The sequence below is a fragment of the Doryrhamphus excisus genome, linkage group LG1, assembly GCF_037039965.1.
Source record: "Doryrhamphus excisus strain RoL-2023G ecotype Guam linkage group LG1, RoL_Dexc_Guam_v1.1, whole genome shotgun sequence".
In the NCBI taxonomy this organism is placed as follows: domain Eukaryota; kingdom Metazoa; phylum Chordata; class Actinopteri; order Syngnathiformes; family Syngnathidae; genus Doryrhamphus; species Doryrhamphus excisus.
In genome coordinates this window covers 22,300,951-22,314,196 of record NC_136357.1, presented here as the reverse complement: position 1 = coordinate 22,314,196, position 13,246 = coordinate 22,300,951, and the positions used below count along the sequence as shown (strand labels likewise).

Genomic DNA, 13,246 nt, shown 5'->3' with positions numbered 1-13,246 from the left:
CATACCTCATACATCTCATGCCTAACTGATACCTCATACCTCTCATCCCTAACTCATACCTCATACCCAACGCATACCTAACTCATCTCATACGTCTCATACCTAACTCATACCTCTCATACTTAACTCTTACCTCGTCCCTCTTATCCCTAACTCATACCTAACTCATACCTCATATGTCTTATCCCTAACTTATACCTCATCCCTAACTCATCTCATACCTCTCATACTTAACTCTTACTTCATGCCTAACTCATACGTTATACCTAACTCATACCTCAGACTTCTCATCCCCAACTCATACCTTATACCTAACTCATAGCTCATATGTCTCATCCCTAACTGATACCTCATACATCTCATGCCTAACTGATACCTCATACCTCTCATCCCTAACTCATACCTCATACCCAACGCATACCTAACTCATCTCATACGTCTCATACCTAACTCATACCTCTCATACTTAACTCTTACCTCGTCCCTCTTATCCCTAACTCATACCTAACTCATACCTCATATGTCTTATCCCTAACTTATACCTCATCCCTAACTCATCTCATACCTCTCATACTTAACTCTTACTTCATGCCTAACTCATACGTTATACCTAACTCATACCTCAGACTTCTCATCCCCAACTCATACCTTATACCTAACTCATAGCTCATATGTCTCATCCCTAACTGATACCTCATACCTCTCATCCCTAACTCATACCTCATACCTAACGCATACCTAACTCATCCCATACGTCTCATACCTAACTCATACCTCTCATACCTAACTCTTACCTCATACCTCTTATCCCTAACTCATACCTCATACCTAACTCATACCTCATACGTCTTATCCCTAACTTATACCTCATCCCTAACTCATGCCTCTTATACCTAACTCTTACCTCATACCTCTCATCCCTAACTCATACTTCATACCTAAGTCATACCTCACACATCTCATACCTAACTCATACCTCATACCTAATTCATACCTCATAGCGCTCATCCCTAACTCATACCTCATACCTCAGACTGCTCATACCTAACTCATACCTCATAGCGTTCATACCTAACTCATACCTCATACGTCTCATCCCTAACTCATGCCTCATAGCGCATTGTATATGGCGGCATTGGATTGAGCACCAAATCAGCCAACATAGAAAAAAGGCACAGCCACGCTAAAAATGCCCTAAAAAAAGCCATAACCTGTCAAGACAGGCTTTTGCCCTGAGAGGACGATACTCCTGGTAGCACGGTGAGGTTGAGAAAACCTGGCAGCAGCTTGGACTAATGGACAGAGGATAGTTCTTCACCCCCGTGGCGGATGCTACAAAAGCCCACAATGAATAAGAGTGTTTGTATGTGACAGCTAGCGGGTCAGCAGCAGGCGTATGCTAGGTCGGTCCCGCTCAGAGAGAGCCTCTGGGATGTGGACATGTCAGTAGATGTGGGTCAACACCTTCGGCGGCAGGTTGAGACCTGAGAGGTGCCACATGCGGCTCTCATGAGGACGACGTGCTTTTCTTCTTCTGTGGGACACGTGCACGTGGACGGGCGTGCGCGAGCATCGATTGCACTGATGTGTAGGTCGACTTCAGACAGGGACAACTTTGTCAGATGCACGAGCAACTATTCTGACACCCGTACAGCCTGCTCATGCCGCTTGCTGGAATAATGGCAATGGCAGCAATGATGGGGGCTGGGGGGCAGGGGGGCAGGGGGTGTCGTGTAGCAAGGATAAGCTGCCAACAATTACTAATAATCACCTACAACTTCTACAAAATTAATTTATTTGATTATTTATTACAGTCACTTTTATTTATTTATTTTTTACATTTTTAAGAAGAACAATATGAAGAGGACTATGAGAAAACCTGCAAAATCCGATATTTCCCTTTTAAGTAGGAACACCATAGAGGAAGATGACTAAAACATTGCTCAATTTTATTTCAGAGTATATATTCCAATGTCATTTTTGGATAGCTGTCTGCGGGTTCAGCACCACCCAAATATCAAATCATAGGAATAATAACAGTCATCATAATATTAATAAGAAGAATAAGAATACGTTCCTAGAGTTCCTTGTAGCTCTGTTCACTACTTCCTGTTGTGTAGCGTAGTTCCCCGGTGGCTATTGTCTCATCAAAGTAACATGACTGACACCTAGTGACCAGTGTGAAACACTACATGTCTTTGAATGCCTCATATTTGTACTTTACTTCTTCAAAGGGAAATGCTTCATTTCGGGCCAAAATATTTTGACATTTTTTCACTACCAATAAGCCCTAGTCAGCAAACGGCCATGATTTATTGATTCATAGTTTTTGAAAGACAGAAGCGTCGAGGGACGACCTACAGCAGAGGTCTGAACTACACCTGGCAACAAGCAGCCATGGAAAGAAATGGAAACATTAAAAAAGAAAGACAGACTATTAGTTTGCGTGTTGCTAATGCAACGCTCGCGTGGTGGAAAAACACAAGGACAGATCCAAGGTCTCGGTGCAGCCTGTTAGTAAGCATTATGCACAAAGTGAGAACAACAAGCGAGCACCTCCGCAGATGTTGGCGGGAAGAACTCATGCCAGCGTCCCTATCAACAAGATTCCTGTTTCCTGCGGCACGCAGTCAGCCGACGTGCAAGTGCAGGTGTAATCCCATTTTCCTCTGGCTGGCGTCCAATCTTCTCAGCTCATGATGCTACTTTTATGGCTCCAGTGGAACCTGGCGGGCCCCGAGTGGTGCAGCTCAGAATGCTAATTCAGATTAGGCCACCGTGGCTTATGGTGACATTTTCCTCATATTTGTTGCATGGAAGAAAAGGGGAATTGTGCAGGGAAGACGGCAGGAGTTTGCGGGTAATTGACTGGCCTGATGAGGTGCCTTGCTTATGGGACGCAGGCGGGTACGTAGGACCAGTCTCTATGGATTAGAAATAGCACCAACGTCAAAGAGGCCTGCTTCTGGCCTGGTATCCTCGATATATTACCTTGTGGATGCATGGCCCGCCTCCACAGAGGGTTCAGATTGGCACATTGTTGCATAGAACAGCGGCATGAATGGGGTGAGCCCTTTTGTCAGTCATACAGTCTCTTTGTCTTGGTGGGTGGAGACGGGGCCGTTAGCATACACACAGAGTGCAGAAGAGTGTAACGTACAAATTACATTTATACATTAACATATTTTTTCTTGTGACTTTTAGAAGTTAAAGGGGACCTAAGATGCTTTTCCCACTTTTCCGATAAATGTAGTTAGAATGTTGTATTCTGGTTTTAACCCTGCCAACGTTTCAGATATGTAATGAGGTTTGTGCATTTGGAGGTGAGCCCTGAAAAAGGTTTGGGATGACTCAAAACGCTCAGTTTCAGAGGGCCTTCTAACACAGGCGGTTTGTGATGTCACAAATCTCTACTTCCGGACTGGATTCAGGATCCAACGCATATGGCTGTATGTTAAAAAGATACCGTTTATCAACTCGTATGAAGTTGGGTTCTCAGCTAGCAGCACAACACCGGAAGTTGTTCTCAGCGCTTGGGGGTGTGACCAATTACACCTGGAGGCGGACCGTGGGTGGAAGAAATAAAACCAGACCGTTTTGGCGGGAAGCAGAAAATCCAAAGAAATGTACCTCGAATAGGTGCAGATTCTGGAAAATCTGGAACGCTTTCTGTGCTGGTTATTATTTGTAGCTGCTCTATAGGAGTCCAAAGTTGCTGATAATTTTTCCTGTTTTGCTGGGGTTTTTTGGTGTTTTTTTAGGGGGTAAATTGTTTTCTGGTTAAATATAAATTTTTAGGATGTACTATAGGCCCATTAAAAAAAAAAAACAGCCATGGGCCGCACTTTGGACACCCCTGGTCTGGACGATGCCACTCAAGTGGGCGCCCAAAGATGCCAGCAGTTGTTTTTCATACATGCTATGCTATCTATGAGTTACACTTAAAGGCGTAAAAACTCTGTTTTTTAGCGAGTAAGTGAACAGAGCATGAGGTTGAACAGCCAACTGCACAAGATACGCTCCGGAAAATCACTTTTTCAGGGTTTTCTCTCAGGGGGGAGGCTCACTGTACCGCACGCCTCTAATCTCAATCTCAGTGAAAAAGCTTTGTAAGGACAAAGACCCTGAAGCCGCGCCATGACATCATTGTTTTTCTTGTGCTACCATTGCAACTAAGAAACTAGCTGACTTGGCTTGATAGCATTTGACATGAATGCCGCACAATAACAGCAACATGGAAGCCTTGCATTATAGACTGAAAAATGAACGATAAAGCACGTCTAATCTCGGCGCGTCTTGTTATTTCTCCGTCCAAGGTGGAGCTAAAGCCGCCGCGTGAGTGGAAGCGGCGCATTTCTGTCACGGTGCCGCTATTTGTGTGGCCTTGCAAGGAGAGTCATGAAAGGAAATGGAGCCGTTCCATCTCCTTACGTGTCAGAACAAATTCAGCGATTGAGAGTGTCTGAACACTTGATTGTGCGCATTAATAATTCATCACTTCATGTGATCTGAACTCGTCACTGCCATTTTATTCATTGAACAAAACAGATTTTCACAAGCTTTCTCCGCGCCACCGTCGTACAAGAAGCAATTAATTCAGATTCGGAACAAACCTCGGGAAGACGTGATACTTTTTAGCAGCCCCAAAGGAACCTGAGATGCGTCCCTTTGTGCGCGGTACACTGTTTACTCAATTGTCAAGATGATGTGCAACGTTAAGCACTTTTTTTTTTTTTTTTTTAGCATTTCCAAATCCAAAATTTGTTGGTTTTTCTTGAGTCATGCCTTGTCTCGGCCATTTCAGATCTAATCCTAGTACATCAACGTTCACTTTTGCTAAATAACTGCTTAGTAACCGAGAAAAGAAACGCTTCACTCAGCCATCTGAGCCCCATTTAACCCTTAGATGTATAAGTGGGTCAAAAATGACCCGCTCAGGTTGTTATCTTTGTAATGAATTTTTTTTATCATTTCATATTCCAGGTATTCCTCAAAAAACATGTTTTGCTATCATGCCATTCACATTTTTAACTTGCCTTTTATACATTTAAATGTTTTTTGTTTTTGTGTTACTACCCCAACCTTCCATAAGTGGGTCAAAAATGACCTGCATGCATTTTCTATGGAATCCAATAGGAACCTTTGATTCCTATCAACTTTGGCTGTCAGGAATAAATTAACTGTAGACCACACTTGTCACCCCTTAGGAAGATTATTTTACACATATCTTCATTCAATTATCATTCAATTATCTTCATATAATATTGTGCATGTGTCTTTCATGACTGTTAGTATTATCAACAAATTAGCCTACTTTATAACTAGCTGACATGCTTACATTACTATATGTATTGTTGGGCATTACTCTTTTGTTTCCTCATCCATGCCTTGGTTGCGAGATACACAGCTGATGCTGGATGAAATCATTCTTGTGTGGTCCTAAATATAATACTAAATATCATACAAGTGATTATTCCTAACCAAAATGGCAAAATTGGCATAAAAACGCATTGATTCCAGTATGGGTCATTTTTGACCCACTTATGGAAGAGTGTAGGGTCCAGTCACTCGTGCATCTAAGGGTTAAGCATTAGGTCACATGACATCCATACAGTTGTTGATTAAAAGTGGGGGTGCATGATAATTATTGGACCCCTAATTATCTGGCTGATTGAGTCATAACAATAAATCTGATAACATAAAAAAAAAATTCCAATAATGCAAGATTACCTGCCTGTGACGTTAACGACCTGTGAGCTCCCTTGTAAACAAACATTCACTTTCCCTGGACGACATTTTGTGTGATACAGCACAAAAAAAACTTGTCAGTCATCTAAAACGCCAAAAAAGGTTTTCCAGAGACCTCCCTGGTGTCACACCGGCTATCGGAGCATGTGTCTGAATACAGTGCATCTTGCTGGGCCACAGTACTAGGTGGCTCTTTCCGCCCTATACTCTTCTTCTCCTGTGCTAGTAGCCATGTCATGGTATTTCATTAGGACTAATCAACAGGTACACTTGGTCAAATCCTTCATACCGCCAGGTGTGCACAAAGTAAAACAAAAGATTCTGTGCGTCGCAACTAAAATCAACCAGAATGCACCAGACACTATAAACCTTGCAAGGCGTGGTGAGTTCAGTGTTCTTACCTCAGCCCGTACAAGACAGTGCCGTCGGGGTGCAGTCGGATCATTCGGTTCTTGACCGTCACCCCGTGCAGGAAGGACTTCTTGTCATTAAGGAAGTAGGTGTCGGGGAGCCAAAGCTGATCTGCTACACGATTATCCAGCGTCAAGTTGAGGTTCAGCTCTCCGTAGGCCAAACGCTTGTCTCGCCAACTTTGCTGGAAATACATTGTGATGGTATAGTCCTGGAAAGTGGGAGAAGACACTTTTTCATTGGAAAATATGTCTTTCTATTTTTGCGTTTCCTGACAATGCCTGGCGAGTTTTCGTTGTCTTGTTTGATCAAACCGAGGGACGCACAAGAAAAGCGTCTTTTTTCTTGGACGAATCAAACAAATAAACATCGCCGGTTGTGTGTAGTTATACACTCAATCTCACTTATCATTTCACTTGTTTCCACTTGTACATACACACGTATATGAGCAGCCATGAACATGCCTGGACGGAATGTTCGGTTTGTTGGTATGTGTAAAATGAGACAACTTAAATGCTAAAGTTGTGTTACACTGCTGAAATAATTGTTAGATCAGGAAACACATTAGGGAAGTAAATATAGATCAATTTATATAGTCAAATTTATACATGACTGATCAAAAATGTTGTTGAAAAAAAAAAAGACATTTCGCAGTGGTGGTTCTTACACTGTTGGAAGTAGAGCTTCTTCAAAAAAAAAGAATTAGAAGTGAGACAAAAACAAAATGAGTAAGCAATTTATGACAAACAAGCATTAAAGTGAAATAGGCTGATCAAAAGTTTAAAACTGCTGCCTTTGTGCATGGGTGTCAAACGGCATTTTGCTATGTGAAAATGTTGCAGGAGGCATCACTCATGACTGAAGGCCCTTGTCTGTGTGGTAATGACCGGCTTTTTTAACAGGACAACGCTGCCCTGCCCGCCAAAGGAGAGGAATAAAATCTCTCTTTAGGACCGTCTGGCATGTTCCCGTCACCTAAATCCAATGGAGAACATTTGTGGATTGATAGCAAGGGAAGTTTACAAACATGGTCATCAGACAGTGGATGCTTTCCATGAGGCCATGAGCAACATTCCCACTCGCCTCCTGGAAACACTGGCATCAACAAGAATGTCGGATGGCCATGTGTGCTACTTGGTGTGCAGTTGCTTGTCTGATATCATCAGCCGTCGTCCAGCATAGTAAAGAGCAAGTTGCATCATCGAGGACAAGATGTCCTATAATCCCACACGGTCACACTCACCATGTTTACTTCTGAGATGGAATCGATGCTCGCGATGTTGATGCTCATCCCAACAATGACTGGAGAACCTGAGGGAACACAGGAGAAGCTCATGTAACTTTCAATGCGCCATGACTTCAAATGCGTTCATTCCACGTTATAGTTATATGCCATATTTCTTATGCAACGCATTACGCACCATTTTCACACATATACGATCACGATATCTCCAATCAAACTATGCACAAATCTTGCCACATAAAATCAAGATAAGTTACTCGGTGGCCGCAATGAGGAAAAATGCAGTCATGCACGCTAATGCTGATGCATGTTGGGATGTAAAGGAGCGGCAAGAACAAACGATGCCTCATTTACATGATATGCACAAACAACTTGCTTATACGCGCTGTAAACACTGGGCCCTCTTAAATATTCAGACAACTTAGTTTACAAGGAGAATCCAATCACAGTGAGCATGTAATGAACTTGCGAGCAATTAGGAGTCGCTGACTTCACACCATAATTCATCCGCATTCCACAGACACAGATGAATCTTACTTCCAGCGGATCCACAGATCTTTCCCGGGAAAACCGGCTCTGCTTCACCATAAGTGTGTCATCATTGATAAATACCCGCCGATGCAGGTACAATGTACGGCGCGTACATGCAGCACTGCTAGAAAGCCCACATGTTGGTGTGGTGATGCCTCACTGATAACGGATTTTTCATCAAGCGTTGAGGTTTCCAACTTGGTTCGGCAGTGCTTGAACACACCGTAGCTGGATGCTGTGGGAGGCAATAGTTTCTTTGTCTATGACAGCACTAGCTTGGGGTTGCATATGTGGATGGATATATAATGGTACGTCGTTACTTGGGTCCTTTGTATTGACTTGTGGACTCCTATGCAGCAGCTACACACAATAACTCCCACAGAAAGCTTTATAGATCTTCCAGAATCTGCCCCTATTCCAGCGTGATTTCCTTGCATTTCCTTGGATTCTCAAAACGCTCTGTTTCATTCCACCCAAGGTCACGCCGACTCCACTGTGATTGGTCCCACTCAGCTTATACAGCTTGTACTGAACACGCCCATATAAGGAAGTCTGCCTGTGACATCACAGTGAGCTGATGTTAGAAGGGCGCACTGAAACTTTGGCATCGTTTAACAAGAGAATACAGAACATTTGAATCACACATGAAGTATGTTATTGGATGCAATGGAGGGCTGCATTCAAAGACACTTGAGTTGAATTCACATGGTTTGAGAGTAGATTTATTTTTTGGGATTTCCGACCACACTTAAATGCAGCAAATCTGCATTAAGACTTACAAAGTGAGTAATAAGAATACCCACTTTTTGGTTTTCTTGGTCTTTCAGTTGATTTAGATTTAGATGTACAGGTATCATGAAGACGTTTGATGATGTGATTTTCCGAGTGTCAGCAAATGCACCTGGTCTAATGTGACCAGAGAAGTGTTTGTGAGTTGGAGATACATGCACGGCATTGGAACTGCGGCGCTGTCGTTGTGTTCAGGTCAGAATGAAGTTGTAAAAGGAGCAGGAGACGTAGATGCAGTCACACAGCGTCTGCCGCTCTTTTCCAGACGTGGAAAAGACGTGTGGCTGGACACGAATTATGCTCAACATTTTGATGTAATAAATGGAATCAGTTACCGCTGTTTAGTAAGATATTTCATTGTGTGCTTATCGTGGTTATTTTACAGTAAGTGTGCAAGACGAATAGACATTTCTATCATTTCATTTGGCTTATTAATTCCTCACGTTTTCTTCACCACTTGCTGGAACCCCTGTGAAGAGGGGGGGGTCTACTGTAAATCCAAAATTGCATGACTATGCCAATATGGTGGCAGTAAGACTGTACTGGCACAGACAGATAGATTTTTTTTCTTTAATCCCACCCGGCTGTTTGATGTTGTTCATGCTTGAAGGGGGAAAAAAAAAAGAAAAGAGTGTTGTGTCAGACATTTTCACGATGCCCTGATGTAGTGATTTGGCCCGATATAAAGAAAAAAGAGATGCAGCACGATTGAGATATCAGCACCATCTGTTCAAGCAAGGAAGGGGGCAACTCTATGACTTCACTGCAAACAAGACAACATTCCCTATTTCATCAAAGTGGAAGACTTTTTTGAAAATCAGGAGGGTTGGACGACTGAAAATCAAACGCATGATGGGCCAACCGGCTCTGCCCTGTTGACTTGCCCCAGAGCACGAAGGCAGGTCCATGGAGACATGCTGGATAGGTCCAGCATGACACCAGGCATCAAACACCCTTGGGAATCACCCACGCCTCTCGGCATCATCGCTGTTCTTCTGGATGACTGGACATCCATTACAAAATAGAGAGAACATCTTGTCCCAATACTTTTGTTTGTAGGCTTCTGTTGTATAATTACAAAGCTTTGATAAAAATGGTAATTAAAAGTGGCAAAATAAAAACAACAAACTAGGCAGATTTGATGTCACAGAATATAAATAATTTGGCCCTCGGGCCATTTTTTAATTGGCCCCTTCCTTTAGTTCCATTAGAATGTTTGGCGGTAAAATACTGTACTAACTACACAAGGCTACTTGTAGTCTCTCTCATGTCCTATGATCCCATTTTCTCCCGCAGGGCATGTCCTCCCACTACACTAAACGCCCCAAAGCTTTGGCATATTCCCTGACCCAGCTCCTCGGAAAAATGGGGGGAGGCGAGGAAAGTAGGTCCATTGTCAATGGCACTTTGGAAAGGCAACCAGTAACCGTTTTCCGCAGAGACGTCAAACTACATTTCTTGGCTAGATGACGATGAAGCGAGAAAGCAAAGTCTCGCTCTCTGCATATTTTGACGCCGCTTTAGTGAAACCGGCTCTCGCTTTGTAAGCACAGCTTTCTGAAAATAAAGCTGCTCGGGTTGCACTCGTGACTCACCAGTTGGAGGAAAACACATGAAATTGTCACCTGCTTTATCGTTGGTGAACAGAATGCAAAGCTGATTCAATTGCTGTTGGTGTGAAATGTACATGATGTGAGAGTACCAAAAAAGCGGTGGACGGATATACTGAGTGGAAATTGCTTCGATGTTTAAGGGAAAATTGTCCTTGGGATTGTTTAACATCCATGCATGCAAAATGCCCAAGAATGGGAATATATCAATGATTTGCAGTCAACCATCATTGCTTCTCAAGGTAGATGGTCGACAGTTCAGTATATTTTTCATCAAAATAGTAGTCATGCCAAAATGTTGTGTTGCTGCTGGATGTTCACAGTACTTGAATCAACATCCAGCAGCAACACAAACTTTTTGGTTAGTTTATTTTCTAATGAAGAAGTTTCATCATCACATGATTCCAATCATTTTCAATCCCTGCATTGGCACATTCCTGATCAAACACAAGGCGGAATCTAACATCCGCCAGCGTCTCCTCTCATCACCGAGTTGGATCATGGTGCGTGCCAGGTTCTGTTTGCCAACATGTCGCCAGTCATTTATCCATCTAACTTTTTCGAGGTCGAGTCGTGGGGGCAGCAGGGAAGCTCCCCGGCGGGCATGGTCGCTCCAATGTGTCCTGGTTCCTGTCCGACCATGATCATAGTTGAGGGTAGGAATGTAGATCGACCAATAAACTGAGAGCTTTGGCTTCTGGATCAGGTCCTATGTCACCACAATGGAGCGATGTAGAATCCCTGTGATCATCAATCCGCCATTCCATCACATGTACAGCAACTTCCTCCACTTGGGACAGGATCCCATCCACAACTCGGAGATGACACGCCCCCCCCCCCCCTTTCCAGATCAATAAAATAATGTTGCAGAAACATTGATTATACACCCTGGCCTTCTACAGCCTAATGTCTTCAATGGAAGTGGGACATTATTCTTCTCGCTAATTGAAGAATAGAACACGCAGAAATGAATATACGCAGAAATGCTGCAGAGCTGGAAGGTGCTTGTCACTGCTGCCCTTCCATAGAGAGGACAGCAATAGCTCCAGCTGGAAAGCAGCAAGCCAAATGCATGCCAGATATTTTTATGTTCTGCTGAATGAACAAATGAATTTGACTGCCAGGATGGAGGATTATATAACCAAGCTCACCAGAAGGTGATCAGACTTTTACAACAAAGTATGAGAGTTTTTCCTGGAGAAGGGAAGGATGATATGGATGAACTTTATTCATTCATTCATTTTCCACCGCTTGTCCTCACGAGGGTCGCGGGGGGTGCTGGAGCCTATCTCAGCTGTCTTTGGGCGAGAGGTGGGGTACACCCTGGACTGGTGGCCAGCCAATCACAGGGCACATATAGACAAACAACCATTCACACTCACATTCATACCTATGGACAATTTGGAGTGGCCAATTAACCTAGCATGTTTTGGGAATGTGGGAGTATCCGGAGAAAACCCACGAATGCACGGTGAGAACATGCAAACTCCACACCGAAATGACCGAGGGTGGGATTGAACTCGAGTCTCAGAGCTGTCTGCACGCTAACCACCTGATCGCCGTGCAGCCCTGGATGAACTTTGAAAACAAATCAAAGGTAGGAAATGGTAACTAATGCGTTTCAGTTAATAAGAAATATAAATGAATAGCACGAAGAATGTGGAAGCTGGAAGGTGCTTGTCATTGCCGTCCTTCCAAAGAGGAACAGCATCTTGAGTTTTGATTTGGGTGGAAAGCTGCAAGGCAAATGAATTCAATATATTTTTATGCTCTGCTCATGGAATGAATTTGCATTCCAGAATGAAGAATTAGACGTCCAAGATTACCAGTAGGTGATCAGACTTTGCAACAAAGTAAAGAACTTCACGTACAAATAAAAAGAAAATCTGTGCCTCCCCAACCATGAACCTCCCTGCACGTCACTGACTAAAATAGGCTGTTGTCTCTAAGACCTATAGCATATGCACCCACATTAGGGACTTAAATCCTCTTCTTCACAGTAGTCCACTGGATCTCCTTGAGGCTCAGCGTCATGTCAGGTCATACAATTTATCCTCCAGCTATCACCATGGCAACAGAGGTGATTATCATTAAATCGCAAGAGATGGAGTCATCGGAAATATTTCTGATCGAGCCGAGGGACCCGCAGAATAAATGCCGGTGGCAAAGAACGAGCGCCGTGTTGCTGAATGAAAACGCCAGCCAGAGCTCAGCGTCGCTTTCAGACGTTATCAAACAGGCCCGTTTTAGTCATAGCCAACTCAATTGCATAATTATTCCTAATCAATCACTTTCATTGGGGAGCAGGGCCATTGGCTTCATCTGTTACCTTGACATTGCAATCACCATTACAGCCCTCAAGCACAATTGATCTATTTAAAAAGCAAATGGTTGCTGGGTCTCCCAATAAATGGAATACAGGAACTTTCAGGATAATTACAGATGAAAATGTTTCATGAACATCTTAAGTTTCTCAAGGGGCGTGCTGCTGAAGTTTTAATACAAATATTCGAGCGGGTATGACTGAGCTGTGATTGACTGACGCCTATTCCACCCGATTTGGCGTCATTAAAAACAACCAAGGATCACAGACATGCATGGAATGAAGTCAGTTTTTTCCAACATGCCTTCCAAAACAACGTACTCAGATCCCCCTGTAACAGTGCACATCAACACTGACCACTCGAGTATTTGTTAGCAACCGTGGGTGGTGTCCGGGAGGTACCCTGACCCAGATCATCTGGGTCCTCACACTGAGGAGGAGCAGCGGATCTACTTGGAGTTTCTCCAGAATGACAGGGCTTCTTACGCTATCTCCACAAGGGAGCCCTACAGAGAAAAGTCATTTGGGCTGCTTGTACCTGCCATCTTGTCCTTTCAGTCTTCACCTGAAGTTCATAACCATAGCTGAGGC

The 13,246-nt window shown here is 43.4% G+C and overlaps 1 protein-coding gene across 3 annotated transcripts in view; it reads right to left on the bottom strand.

Moving 5' to 3' along the window:
- gabrb4 (gamma-aminobutyric acid type A receptor subunit beta4) overlaps positions 1 to 13,246 on the bottom strand; it is a 52,425-nt gene that overhangs the window by 12,402 nt on the left and 26,777 nt on the right. For all 3 annotated transcript variants that reach the window (XM_058077418.2, XM_058077420.2, XM_058077421.2), the window contains exons 3-4: positions 7,403 to 7,470; positions 6,150 to 6,370 (exon numbers count right to left, since the gene is read on the bottom strand). In XM_058077418.2, the coding sequence (XP_057933401.1) occupies positions 6,150 to 6,370; positions 7,403 to 7,470 (289 nt within the window). The remainder of the gene's footprint in view (positions 1 to 6,149; positions 6,371 to 7,402; positions 7,471 to 13,246) is intronic.